The 14,823-nt window shown below is 41.7% G+C and overlaps 1 protein-coding gene and 1 long non-coding RNA gene across 2 annotated transcripts; both read left to right on the top strand.

The window, feature by feature from the left end:
- Positions 1 to 7,122: 7,122 nt before the first annotated feature.
- LOC132344185 (uncharacterized) lies at positions 7,123 to 10,639 on the top strand. The gene is made up of 3 exons (XR_009493331.1): positions 7,123 to 7,494; positions 8,079 to 8,225; positions 9,855 to 10,639. It is a non-coding gene; the product is annotated as an uncharacterized lncRNA (long non-coding RNA).
- A 2,154-nt stretch (positions 10,640 to 12,793) lies between these two features.
- On the top strand, positions 12,794 to 14,443 carry LOC112441454 (olfactory receptor 8B3). The gene has a single exon (XM_059883056.1). It carries the CDS (start codon positions 13,090 to 13,092, stop codon positions 14,017 to 14,019), a length of 930 nt encoding a protein of 309 aa, XP_059739039.1. The 5' UTR covers positions 12,794 to 13,089; the 3' UTR covers positions 14,020 to 14,443.
- The last annotated feature ends 380 nt before the right edge of the window (positions 14,444 to 14,823 follow it).

Below are 14,823 nucleotides of genomic sequence, written 5' to 3'. Positions count from 1 at the left end.
GATTAGGACTCAGTGCTTTTACTGCTATGACTTTTGGTTTCACCCCGTGGTTGAGGAACAAAGATCCCACAAGTCACAGAACATGAGCCAAACAAGTATTGAGGATGTCTACTACAGATGAGCACACTGAAAGATGATGCAGCATCATTCTCTTCACAACCTTGCAGTCTAGTGAGGAGAGGACTGGCCAACACATGCCTCATCCTGATCAACTGCTGAATGAGTGAAGCACTGTATCCAGTGCTCTCTTTGACTTAGAACCATCACTCCTAATGTATCAAACCCATCCCTGAGGAGACCAACAAGTCATTATAAAAAGCAGTAGGAACTGGTTGAGTTTCAGAGATGAGGCAGACCACTACTGTCTATAGCGATAACAGCAGTCTTTAGGGAAGGGTAGATTTTAAACTGTATTCAGAAGTAGGGAGAATTCACTTAGGCTGAAGGACACAAAGGGATATTCAGATGTAAGATAAAATATTCACCACCAGATACCTAATTCAATCAGAATACTTTGTTTTTCTCCAGCTTAGAGATCCATGGCCTGAAAAAGAGGTAAGATACACTAATTTATATAAGAAGTTTTTCGTTTCCTAGAAAAATCACAAAATGAGATTGGGTGTATCCCCTAGATTTACTGACAAAAAACTGACAAATAAATATTGTGTATGCTTAAAGTGTAAGCTTCCCAGGTAGCCCAAGTTTAAATGTATCCACTTGCCAATGCAGGAGATGCAAGAGTCAAGGGTTCAATCTACAGGTTGGGAAGATCCCCTGGAGAAGGAAATGATAACCCACTTCAGTATTCTTGCCTGGAAAACTCCATGGACAGAGGAGCCTGGTGGGCTATGGTCCATGGGATCTCAGAAAGTCAGACAAGACTGGGCAATTGAGTACACACACACATACATACTTAAAGTGTACAAACTGATGATTTGGTATATTTTGAGATGATTATCACATTAACACATCAACCACCTTATATGGTGACTGTTTTAAAAAGTTTTAAGTTATAAGATAAATTCCTGGAATCTGATGTACAGCATGTGAATTTTATTCATAATGCTATTTTTTATACTTGAATTTGGCTAAGAGATCAGCTCTTAATGAAAAGAAATGAGTCCTCAAAGATGATTTATGGTACTAGAAGAGTAGATATTTGACACAGTATTCTTGCTTCTCCTTAAAATAAAATATTACAGATAAACATCTGTTCTCCTTATATATCTTCTAGCAAAATTATTGTGTAAGGTATACTGGAGTCAATATTTTATTTTTTATTTTCATTTAAAAAAATTTTTTTGTGTTAAAATACACAAATTTTAAACACAAAGCTTCAAGCATATCTAAGACCTATATGAGCCCTCTACCACCCCATGAATCACGCATATTGTGAATAATGTTTAGTAAAATAAATCTCATAACAGACTATTATGATCCTGTGAGTGTGAGTGTGTGTATGTGTCACTGTCTCACCATGCAAGTAGTTTGTTTGGAACTAAAAATTATTTGTAATTTGCTGCAAAATTATCTTGAGGGGTGATGCTGCTGCTACTAAATCGCTTCAGTCATGTCCGACTCTGTGCGACCCCATAGACGGCAGCCCACCAGGCTCCCCGGTCCCTGGGATTCTCCAGGCAAGAACACTGGAGTGGGTTGCCATTTCCTTCTCCAATGCATGAAAGTGAAAAGTGAAAGTGAAGTCGCTCAGTCGTGCCTGACTCTTATCGACCCGGTGGACTGCAGCCTACCAGGCTCCTCCGTCCATGGGATTTTCCAGGCAAGAGTACTGGAGTTGGGTGCCATTACCAGATTGCAAAAAACAATAAATGTAATTCAAAGGCAAGAAGTGTTCAAACTATCTCATATTCTTTTTGTAACATGGATAAGTCAAAGTGAAATGAGCTAAAGCAATGTCTTCACAGTTATGCCAGGCACATATCTCATGTGGAAGGAGATAATTTAGGTGATTCTCTCTGTGTTCTAACTTATGTTTGTTGAATTAAAGGTGAGCTAAGTCCCTATACATAATTGTTAATGTGTTATTTGACTTAGAATAATTATTTCAAATATATCAAATCCTTCTCTGTGGGGCAAAGCAAATCATTGATCTTATTCCCATACAGATAATTACATAATTTATTTTCCACCACGGTTGGAAATTCTTCTGGAGCAGGGCATGGCAACCCACTCCAGTATGCTTGCCTGGAGAATCTCCATGGACAGAGGAGCCTAGCAGGCTACCAGTGCATGGGGTTGCAAAGAGTCAGACATGACTGAGCAACTGAGCACATATTCCACCACTGGCATGGTGCAGTCATCCAAAAAAAATACTAAGGGGTACATGTACCTCTAGGAGATATTTTTATTTAATCCTTAGACAGAAAATAATATAGGACTTGGGTTATTAGGATTATGTGAAAATCAACTCGTCTGCTGCTTTGGGGATATCAATATAGAAGATTTTATTGACTTTATACTTGTCACCCTCCTTTGATTCCTTGGGGAAAGTTTCTGAAGTGGAATAAATCTTAGAGATCAAGAAGTTACACAGAGAGACAAGCACTAGGAGTAAATGCAGAGAATGACTTAGATGCCATTTCTCTTCTTCCTCTTTTCCTTTATCCAAAAGCCATGGTTTAGGTGCTGCTTCAAGGTAGAGGAAAGAAGAACATTTAAAGTCATGTGAGCTAGGGAAAAGCCTGGACACTAGAGAAGTGGTTTTTGTTTTTTCATCCTTTTTTCAACTGTTTAGCTCTTTTTAAGCTATGACCTTCTGAAGCTTTCTGTTGGGGCATTCAGGTTTGGAAAGAACCGCTGCTCCCTTCAAACCCTGCTCTCACTGTCCTAAGTACAATCCACCAGGGAGAGTGCCCACTCCACCACCACCCACAGTGCCTGGCAGCCCCCATGGGCACCCTGGGCTTGCTGCTGCTCCACCAGACACGGCTGCTTTAGTCTGAAGGGAGCCGTGGTCGGTGGAGTGAAAACACGTTCTTACACTTGGTCTGCATGACTGTTATGCTTTGCTGGTATTTATCCTACAAATGGTAATGTGCAGCAACATCTTGTAGAGATTTCTACCAAAATCAAATGTGGGGTTTTAGATCCCCCGGATACTGTGAAAATGCAAAAAGGAAATGGTCCAGAGTCCAGTCTCAGTGAGAGCTTCACACTGTCCTCAGGTTTTACCTGTCGGAGGGGAGGCAGAGCTAAAGTGGCTCCCTCTAACCCCAGTTGTCTGATTATGCAAATCTGGGGTTGGAAAATGAAATTTTTAATTTCCGTAGCATTCCAGTTCAGTTCAGTCACTCAGTCACGTCCGACTCTTTGCGACACCATGGACTGCAGCATGCCAGGCCTCCCTGTCCATCACCAACTCCCGGAGTTTACCCAAACTCACGTCCATTGAGTCGGTGATGCTATCCAACCATCTCAGCATTCCAGAGAGGTACATAATCAAGAAATCCTGGGCTAGAATGTAGCAAAATGCCACCGCCCAGTTCTGCAGATCAGAGTCTGTCCTGAAGGTCAAAGTCCACACCTCAGAAAGACATCTGATAAAGAAGGGAATGGGGAAGCCAAGTGACATGAAAAGTATCTGAGTGCAATACAGACATGGACCATAGAGATGCTGTATAGAGACTCTCCACCCGTAAACACTGCAATCATCACCTTCACTAAGTTCCAACAGGCAGAAGGGGATTTTCTGCCTACATACATGTGCCGCAGGGTTCGGATTGACCCTCTGTGCCTTTCTCTTAAAGATGATGTTAGGAAGAGCTATTTCAGCTATGGGGATCATGATAAAGAGCTATGTATTCAGTTACCTAGAATACATATCCCACAGGCAGGAATCAGACCATCCAGGTCTCAGGTAGTGAGGAGTATTAGCCTATGGTCTCTCACTCCCAAACTGAAGGGTATTCCAAGTAGAGCAGAGGAAGGTAGCTATCATACTTTCATTTAGAAAAAAAGGAAAATAAGTGTCCATGAGAGAGACCAGAAACAACACAGTCCTAGACTTGTCCATGGTACCCCAACCCAGGGGACAGAGTCTTAGAGGATACTCTTCTCTTAAAATTGTTTGGCTCACAGAGCTCTGCACCTAATCATGCTGATAAGTGACACAGACACTGCTTTAGATGAATAATTATTCCATTTTTTTTTTGGTCTCCAGAGTTCCTGGTGTTTAGGAAAAGATTCTGTTTTTTGAGGGGAAGTGGGAGGGGAGCTGGGCTCCAGGGAGGTTGGGGCAAGGGACACAGAGAAGGGCAAAGAAGAGAGGCCCAGGTAATCTGGGCATTGATCTTCCTGCCCCACTGAGAATCTGCATTCATTCCTGCCCTCAGGTGTATGAGAGGAGCTGGTTTCTTTTTGAAAATAATTCACTTACTTTATTTAAGGCTGTGCTGGGTCTTTATTGCTGCATGCAGGCTTCCTCTAGTTGCGGCAAGTGGGGGCTACTCTTAATTGCAGTGGACGAGCTTCTCATTGAAATGGCTTCTCTTGTTTCAGAGCAAGCGCTGCGTGTGCACGGGCTTCAGTGGTTGTGCTGCACTGGCTCAGTAGTTGCAGCTCACAGGCTCTCCAGGGCAGCCTCAGTAGTTGTGGCTCACAGGCTTAGTTGCTCTCAGCATGTGGGATCTTCCCAGATCAGGGATCAAACCCATGTCCCCTGCACTGGCTGATGGATTCTTATTCACTGTAGCACCAGGTAAGTCCCAGGAAAAGCTTTAATTGTCCCAGATGGGACTATGTTCAGTTATTTACTAATGAATCTTGCAATCATGAATGCTACAATTGTATAGTTTCTACTTTCCAAGATATATTCAAGTGGGAAACATTTGTACATGTGAACACAGTCCCAAATAGATTTCAATGGTGAAGTCAAAATTAACATTAAAAACTGTCTACTGTGGAAATATATGAGACATAAGCCAAGAGTGAACCCTCACATAAACCATGGACTTTGGACAATAATAATATGTCATTGTAGGTTTATAAATGTAACAAATGTACCACTTTGGTGGGGATGTTGAGAACAGGAAAGGCTGTCCCTGTGTGGGATATACAGGGAGTATATGAAAAATCTCTGCATCTTCTGCTCAATTTTGCTGGAAAAACATAACTGTTCTTTAAAATATTATTTTCTTAAACTTGTTTAAATAGGAAAAATTATATGAGATATAGCAAACTCTGTGCACAGATAAATATAGGTCACCTTAAATCCTGGCATATTAAAGAAGTTTTAACTATTTTAAGAAATTTGAGGGATAAAAAATTAATCTGAAAGGGAAATAATGAAGTAAAAACTTAAAGTAGTAAATTCTACTTAAAATAATATTTTCAAATGGATAAATATGTAAAGGGATCTTGAATATTATCAACAAATTGATAGCCCTCTAATAAACCAGATTAAGAAAACAAAGAGGGAGAGTAAGTAAATCTATGAGGAAAACTTAATCCTTATATTTTAGTGAAGCCAACAAATATTTAAGGATGAAATTCTCTGAGTTTGTTTCAGAATAACTCAGGGATGAGCACTGAAGCAGGGTAAAGGGTACACGGGAATCATCCCACTAGTCTCTCCTTTTTCAAAATTTCATACTTACCTTTTGAAACTAAAACTCTAATTTTCTTTTTCCATTTATTGTTATTTCTTTAATCTAGTTGTCTATTTAAAAAAAAAATGAAAACATAAAACCTAACAATATCCCTTCTACTTTCACTTCTCCCATTGTTCTGCAGAGAATGCCATGCCCAAAACCACCAATGACATTATAATCATCAAATCAAGTGACACATGTTCAGCTTCCACCTAATTAGATTTCTCTGCAACATTAGGAATCTAATCTCTCCTCAAAACTCAAGCTTCCTTAATTAGTCAGCAGCATTTGTATTTTTCTAAGTGGCTTTAGTGGTAAAGAACCCACCTGCCAATAGGAGATATAAAAGACAAGAGTTCGATCCCAGGGTAGGGAAGATCCCCTGGAGGAAGGCATGGCAACCCACTCCAGTATTCTTGCCTGGAGAATCCCATGGACAGAGGAGCCTGGCGGGCTACAGTCCATAGGGTTGCAACGAGTCGGACACGACTGAAGCGACTTAGCATGCAAGCACACACACACAGCCTTGCTCTGACCTCTACTTCTTTGCTCTTTCTCATAAAAGATGATGTTAATCAGAATTTCCTTCACTGCCTCTTGTCACCTTCCGTGTGATATCCTCTCATGGTGATATACACACCTATGCTTCAACTGCCATTCCTAGGTTGATAACTTTTAACCTACTGTTAAGTTTCAAGACTAATTCTATCATATGCTTTCAAGGCACCTTAAACTTAACCAAAACTTGTACTTACTAAATTCTTTCTCATAAGCAGGCTTGTGCTTGTTCCCATGGTTTACATCTTATTTAATGGCATCTTGACTCCTGTTTTCCCTAACTACATATATCATTTCTTCTCTGACCTGTGTCTCACTAATCCCTCACCTATCTTCAAAACACCCCAAATTACGAGTGGTCATTCTCTTTTGTGATGCTAGCTACTTGACATCTCACACAGTGATCCAATTACCTTTTTCATTTCCTTGATCCCTAATGTTCATCAATCCTGGAACATATAATCCTGATGTCTTCCATCATACACGTCTAACTTCTTTCAGGCCTCTAGTTGCTCCTATAGCTGACAGTGTTTTCTATGTGTGATTTCATACGTCCTTCTGTATCTGGTTCCTCTTTCAGGGCCTCTGATGCTGCTGCTAAGTCACTTCAGTTGTGCCCGACTCTGTGCGACCCCATAGATGGCAGCCCACCAGGCTCCGCCATCCCTGGGATTCTCCAGGCAAGAACATTGGAGTGGGTTGCCATTTCCTTCTCCGATGCATGAAAGTGAAAAGGGAAAGTGAAGTCACTCAGTCATGTCCAACTCTTAGCGACCCCATGGACTGCAGCCCACCAGGCTCCTCTGTCCATGGGATTTTCCAGGCAAGAGTACTCGAGTGGGGTGCCATTGCCTTCTCCGTCAGGGCCTCTAGGCCCCTTGGTGATTCCACTGTAGTAGGTCTCAGGGTCAAGGGTCAGACCAAGATGATTCCATGGCAGTTGGCAGCCGTGACAACAGACTAGCCCAAATGGAGGAGTGGGGAACAGTAGGATTTATCTTCTCTGCTCCATAGGCTACTTCACTTTCTACCACTGCCATTGCGTCAGCAATCACTAAAAGATTTCCCACTATTTCTTGTGACTAATCCTATCAGAGAAGAAGCATGTGAGATATTGGTGACAGTCTCTGCTAGAAAACCCCAATCACAGTGGTGCACATACTGGTCAGAAAGGTCGAGGCCACCAACCTGTTCTTTTCCTCCTGGGTCTTAGTCCTCTTGGCAATAGGACTCATCATAGAAGAATGGGCTGAGCTGAAGTTGGGACCCCAGAAACCTATGATAAACCGCAGTCTGTGGATATGTTGTACTTCACTGTGGCCATCAGGTCAGAGCTATTATATGGAAAGAGATAGGTGGAGAATGAGGGTTCATCCTTCCTTGACTTCCATTCATCTCACCATTATCCTCTAGTGCAACCACCTATGGTTGCAGTGTGCCTACTTGCATAATCAACACAGTCAAGGTCTATCCCAAAAGCTCAGCATTTGTACATTTTGGAAAAAAGTTTAGAAGCTCACAGACTTAACTGATGGATCTCTGAGAAGCCCTGACAGTAACAACAGGGTATCTAGCACATCTAGAATGTAAGGATATAAAAGAAAGGTGACTGGCAGCAAATAAAACATGTTACATTGTCACTAGAGGAAGACAAGAGTTTAGCAAGAAATACATTTTGAAAAAATAGAAGAGAAAGAAGTTTACAAAGATAGAAAGAGAACAGTTTCTTTTGGTTCTGTCTCCCATTTAGCTTAAGACCTCGACCTCTTTCTTGCCCCATCTTTGCTCTTTATTATTTAATCAAATGTTTCACCTCATTCATGTTTACCTAGAAATTTGTGTGCCACAGGTAGAAATAAGCCTAGAAGAAATATCTGTCCTTGCCTCAATACAGCTTCTTCTTTTCAACAGATGGCCTGGAAGTGATCAGGAACATTCTGATTGTGTTGTTCAGCCTTTCCTTCATGCATAACTTACTCCTGGGTTTTGAATTCACCTATATGATTCCTCAAACCAAATATACTCTCATTATGACTGCCTGCCTCGCTTTCCTCACAGGTAACTTCCTGTCTTCAGTCACAAGTAACTTCCTGTTTTCCCTAACATAGGATTGGAGGCATACTTGGTTTGTAGATCCAGGCTGTGGTCTCAGACTAACTCAGCCCTCCCAGTTCTTTGGCTTAGATACGCAGCTGCCAAATTGGATCCACCACTCAAGTGGCATTGGCCTTTGGGCAAGGTGCAGTTGTGAGTGGTAGGGGTTGGGAAGTCAAGCATATCTCAGGTTAAGACTTAAGTACGGGAGCCAGGGTCCATCAGAAGGGACTTTTCTTTCTCCTTTTGTCTGGACATCAGGCATCCTTCTGCTCGCTGTGCCCCTACTGTATCACCACATGCTAATTCAAGGTGAATCCATGTATTATTCAAGTTACAAGGTCTCCTGGGTCATTTTTACTACATACTTAAACGTTTTATTGTTATTCGCCTCTGGTGAGTGTCTTCAGGGCCCTTGATGGGTGCTAACAACCAATCCATCTCTGATAGGCGGGAGAGTGAGAGGATGGGAAAGAAGACAGAGGGAAAGTTACCAACCTTTGCATTTTAAAGGGCTAGTGGGGAGTTAGACTCACTCTGAGGATGGTTCCTACAGGATGTGGGCTGAGTGAGATTTTCAAAATGCTTGCCTCCAAGGGAACCCTTCCTTTCCACCTTTTCTTTCATACCTGCCCCATTCAGAGTGGAAATAACTGCTAACTTCAAGACTAAAGAGAATGGCTGATAGGGAATGTTCACTCATGTGGAGACAGTGACCCTGGCGGCATAGTGTCCTGCCAGGACAGCCTGAGGTCAGAGAGAATCATTGTCTGATTCACGGTGACCACCTACAAACACCAGAGAGTCTTCTAAGAAGTCTTTAAAATTTCCCTTGGAATTAAACTTCCTAACTCAGAAGCATGTCCTCTGTCAGAAAGAATTCTCAATTGTGTTGAGTTGAGCACTGCCTGTGTGTGTGCTCAGTCACTCAGACATGTCCAACTCTTCCGAGACCCCATGGACTGCCAGGTTCCTCTGGCCATGAGATTTTCAGGCAAGAAGACTGGAGTGGGTTGCCATTTCCTCCTACAGGGGATCTTCCCAACCTAGGGACTGAACCCAAGTCTCCTGCATCTCCTGCATTGCAGGTAGATTCTTTACCTGCTGAGCCATCAGGGAAGCCCCAAACCTTGTGCATGTGTGCCCAGTTGAGTCCGGCTCTTTGTGACCCCATGGACTGTAGTTGGGCTGTATTTAAGCTATTCTGCACACACTTTTAAAGTGAAAGAAAGAAAGTGAAGTTGCTCAGTCGTATCCGACTCTTTGCAACCCCATGGACTGTAGCCTTACCTGGCTCCTCCATCCATGGGATTTTTCAAGCAAGAGTACTGGAGTGGGTTGCCATTTCCTTCTCCAGGGAATCTTCCCGACACAGGGATCGAACCCAGGTCTCCCGTATTGTAGGCAGATGCTTTTACTGTCTGAGCCACCAGCATTCTTCTGCTAAAGCATCCCCCTCCTGAATGGCTTGGGACAGTTCAAAGGGAACCATTAGGCTTTAGATCTGGGCCTCATGGCCCATAGGGAAGTAAGTGTTTCTGTGACTTTTCTATTGTTCCTTCATCACCCTCCCCTGGCTTCTCTTTCTCCCAGGATTCCTCTCTCTCTTACAGTGCAAGCAGTCCATAAATGGTTCTGGCAGCCTGATCACCATCCCCAAATCTACCAGAGAAAGTCAGGTTGTGTAGAAACATGGGGTTTCTATCAAAGTTGTCACTTTACCAGCTGGTACTGCAATGCCTCATAGTATTGTCTGGATACACTCTGCCCACATGAAAGAAGATTCTCCAAAAAGACCACACATCCAAGCATGTGATGTAACCTGGGCTCTATGATTTGACAATTTATCTTTCTATATATGTTCATCTTAATAGCAACAGCTTGTGCATATGTGGTGTGTGAAGTTCCAACTGTATGGTGTGGTTTGGAGTTACATAAATGACTATAACTGGATTGGGGTCTATAAGAAGATCCAGAAGCCTTTAAAAAAATTGTTTTACCCTGACGAGCTTTTATTTGTTCTCACCATTTAATAGCATCTGTTATTAATATAGTAAATATCATCATATAACTGATAGTTTCTGTATTAACTTTATATATCACAATGATTTGGAATAATGTATATTACCTTTAGTCTCACTGATTTTATTGTAAAATATTTCAACCCTTCAGAAAAAATACAAAACAACATGATAAACACCTGTGTATACATCACCCAACTTTCACATTATAGACATAACTGATATTCCCCTAATTGTTTTTCTAATCTTAATTCCCTCATTTGTTTCACTGTAAAACACCTTTAATGATGCATTGTTGATAATTTTACATTCATGTCATCTTTCCTACAACTTTATGCATCTATAAAAATTGTAGAAAGTAGCTCTCCAAGCATTTAAAGATCATTAAATATTGTACTGTACAGATCATTTTTAGCAACTCACTTTTTTCACTTGACTTTATGGTTTTGTAATTCATTGATAAGTTTTGTTCTACTTCATTCATTCAGGCTACTGTTAAGTTTTTCCCTTTAGGGATATAATGTGAAATACTCATTTTCCAGTTGATGAAAAGCTAGCAGTTTTCTTTTGTTGTTTTGTCGCTAAGTTGCATGCAACTCTTTTGTGACCCCATGGATGGTAGCCCACCAGTCTCCTCTGGCCATGGGATTCTCCAGGAAAGAATACTGGAGTAGGTTGCCATTCCCTTTTCTAGGGGATCTTTCTCACCCAGAAATTGAACCTATGTTTCCTACATTGGCAGGCAGATTCTTTACCACTGAGCCACCAGGGCAGCCTTGGTTTCTTTATTTTGTTAAAAATAGTGCTGCTATGAATATTCTTATACACAGTTCTCTCTGACCATGAGCTGGACTTTCTCTTGGGTGTTTAGGACTAGACCAGCTGTATCAGAGAGTGTTTTCAATATGATAACTACCTGTGTTATTGTTGTTCATTTGCTGTCGTGTCTGACTCTTAGCAGCCCCATGGACTGCAGCACACCAGGATACCCTGTACTTCACTATCTCCCACAGTTTGCTCAAACTCACGTCCATTAAGTCAGTGATGCTATCTAACCATCTCATCTTCTGCTGCTCCCTTATCTTTTTGCCTTCAATGTTTCCCAGCATTACAGTCTTTTCCAATGAGATGGTTCTCCACATCAGGTAGCCAAAGTATTGAGTTTCAGCTCCAGCCTCAGTTCTCCCAATGAATATTCAAGGTTGAATTCCTTTAGGATTGACTCATTTGATCTTCTTGCCGTCCAAGAGACTCTCAAGAGTCTTCTCCAGCACCACAGCTCGAAAGCATCAATTCTTCCACGCTCAGTCTTCTTATTTGTAACAAATACTAAAGTGTTTCTTTTTATATGTGTACTTTTCTTAAGCCATAAGCTCCTAGAAGGCATAGGATTGTCCCCTAATAATTCCTCAGCATCTGAAATAATACCTATCAGAAACCCACAAAAGTGTAGGGCCTAAGAACTGAGGCCCCGAGGCATAACTTACTGATGTTTTTCCTGCCCTACACTCAGGTCTACAAAGAAAAACATTGACTTAATGCTATATAAGCTTTTGCCTGTGGGGTAATAATTCTATTGGATCAGCTAAAATTGGTTCCAAGAAACATGGGAAAAAGGGATTTTCATTCCTTCAGTGTTTGTTAAGCAAATATTTATTCAATACCTACTATATATGCCTGGTGTTACTCTAAGTTGCTACAAAAATAGCACTGAACAAAAAAGACAAAATCTCTGCCCTTATGGAACTTAGATTCAAATGCACCTGAGCATATCAATGTGTGTGTATGTGTTGTGAGAAAACAAACTAAGTAAACAAATAAGTGACAAGTATTTCATAGAGGGGTAGGTGCTGTGTATTCAGGAAAGATCACCTGCTTTTCTATTTGAGGATGTGCCCCATTTGGCAACAACAAAAAAAATATGCAAAATGGTTTACTTCCAATACATCACTGTTATAGTGAACTCAGCTTAAATGCAGAGTAGGTAATTTCTCTTTGCTACAAATCATGATCTCTGGGGAAAAGACAATGAAAACCTAAGACTTCTAAGTTTTAATCAGGTCCCTAGGATTTCACAATAACCCCTGGGTCATATTAGCAGGTGGCTCCCTGGGCACCAGCAGATGCTATTTCCACCCCCTGAACTGGAGAGGACACTCTGGCAGAGCCACCATCAGAAATCATGACCTGTAACTCCTGGCACCTCAGAGCCTGGGGTACCGAGGTCTGTGCTCTGACTCTCTCAGTCCAAAACGCACTCAAAACAGAAACAATAGCAAAGAAGAAGAATCTCTGTTCTGGGCTGTTCATCTCTAAAATTCATCAGAGCCACTTGCTCTTCCTTGAGAATAAGGAAGCAGAGGTAGCAAGTCCCAACACTGAAGTCTCCATACAGAAGGGTGAGTGTTGAATTTTATCTGCCCTGTTACTCATCTTGCAAACCTCATCTCTGGAAGCCAAGGATTCCCTGAAATGACAGCTTTGTCTCTGCTCAGATAACCACTGATCATTGGGTGGGTCTGATAAACTGTCAGAGCAGAAGTGGAACAGAGATGCTGTTGTCATGAGTCCATGGATTACTGAATTTTATCCCTGTAGAACTTGCCCGATAGTGTTTTTTATACACTTCTTTAAAAATTTCCCCAGCCTTTATACAGAGGAGAAAGCAAAGACACACAGAACGGTGGGTGGGGGTTCTTCTCAAACTCTGGGACTGTCTCAATAATCTGGGATTGGGTGGAGAGAGCGGGGTACTCATTTTTAACGTTATGCTCTGTCCTGTTCCCACAGGTATGTCCTAGGGAAGAATGGCCCCAGGGAATGAATCTTCAGTGACTGAGTTTATCCTGCTGGGTTTAACACAGCAGCCAGGACTCCAGCTGCCTCTCTTTTTCATTTTCTTAGCAGTTTATGCGGTCACTGTGGTGGGGAACGTTGGCTTGATTATTCTTATTGGTCTGAACCCTCACCTGCACACTCCCATGTACTACTTTCTCTTCAACCTTTCCTTCATTGATCTCTGCCACTCCTCTGTCATTACCCCTAAAATGCTGATGAGTTTTGTAAGCCAGAACATCATCTCTTATGCAGAGTGCATGACTCAGCTCTGCTTCTTCTCCTTCTTTGTTATTGATGAGTGCTTTATTTTGACATCAATGGCCTATGACCGATACGTGGCCATCTGTAAGCCCCTGCTCTACAAGGTCTCCATGTCCCATCAGGTCTGCCTCATGCTGACGGTGGGTGTATACGCGATGGGGCTTGTGGGGGCCATGGCCAATACTGCGTGCATGCTGCGACTCTCCTTCTGTGATGGAAACATCATCAATCACTACATGTGTGACATTCCTCCTCTCCTCCAGCTCTCCTGCACAAGCACCTCCATCAATGAGTTGGAGATTTTCATCGTGGTGGGTGTCAATGTCATAGTGCCCAGTGTCACCGTCTCCGTTTCTTACACCTTGATCCTCTTGAACATCCTTCGCATCCGTTCTGCAGAGGGCAGGTCCAAAGCCTTCAGTACCTGCAGCTCCCACATAATTGTGGTTTCTCTTTTCTTTGGATCATCTGCATTCATGTATCTCAAGCCTTTTCCTGCTCGGTCTCTGGATGAAGATAAAGTGTCCACAATTTTTTATACCATTGTGGGGCCAATGGTGAATCCTTTCATCTACAGTTTGAGGAACAAAGATGTCCAAATTGCATTGAGAAAGACCTTGAAGAAAAGAGTAGTCTGAACTAAAATTTTGTTAGTTATTGATGCCACATCTTAGTATGGACATACAATGTATAAAGACATGGAGAACATAGAAATTAAAGTAGAAATGTAAGTGATTTAAATCAGAGCATAAATTAAGTTCATTATATAAATCACTTCATAAGAAAAAACACTGTATGGAAAAGGAGGATCAACCCTTCATCCTTTCATAGAAAATAGGGGAAGGAGTCATTGTGTCATTGTGCAGCTTATTTTCAGAGACTATATGGTTTTAAATTGAGAAAATTGAATGATGATGTACCAAGGAATGGTAAGATTGTCAGATTTTTCAGGGTGAGTAGGGAGAATTGAGAGAGTAGCATTGACATATATACACTACTGTGTATAAAATAGATGGCTAGTGGGGAGCTGCTGTATCGCACAGGGAGCTCAGCTTGATGTTCTGTGATGACCTAAAGGGGTGGGGTACAGGGTGGGAGGGAGGCTCAAGAGGGAGGGAATATATGTATACACATAGCTGATTCATGATATTGTACAGCAGAGACTAACACAGCATTGTAAAGCATTTATACTCCAATTTTCAAAAATAAATAAAATTTTAAGTAAAGATTTCAGAAGTTTCCCTTTAGGTATCCCAGGGACATTAGGTACAAATAATATAGTTTATTTAATCAACAAATTGAAATTGAGCAACTATTTTGCATCAGTTTGTGTTTTTAAACAGCAGAGATACCATGGTGAACAAGGCAATGTTTGTGGTCTCATCAGGCTAATTGTCTTATGGGAAGGTGGAGATGGGGTGCAAGTGGGCAGCAGGAGGAGT

This window comes from Bos taurus, chromosome 29 (genome assembly GCF_002263795.3).
Source record: "Bos taurus isolate L1 Dominette 01449 registration number 42190680 breed Hereford chromosome 29, ARS-UCD2.0, whole genome shotgun sequence".
Classification (NCBI taxonomy): domain Eukaryota; kingdom Metazoa; phylum Chordata; class Mammalia; order Artiodactyla; family Bovidae; genus Bos; species Bos taurus.
This window is presented reverse-complemented; position numbering and strand designations above follow the sequence as displayed.

Excerpts from the sequence above, each read along its gene's own strand:
- LOC112441454 (XM_059883056.1), top strand. The coding sequence starts at position 13,090 with ATGGCCCCAGGGAATGAATCTTCAGTGACTGAGTTTATCCTGCTGGGT.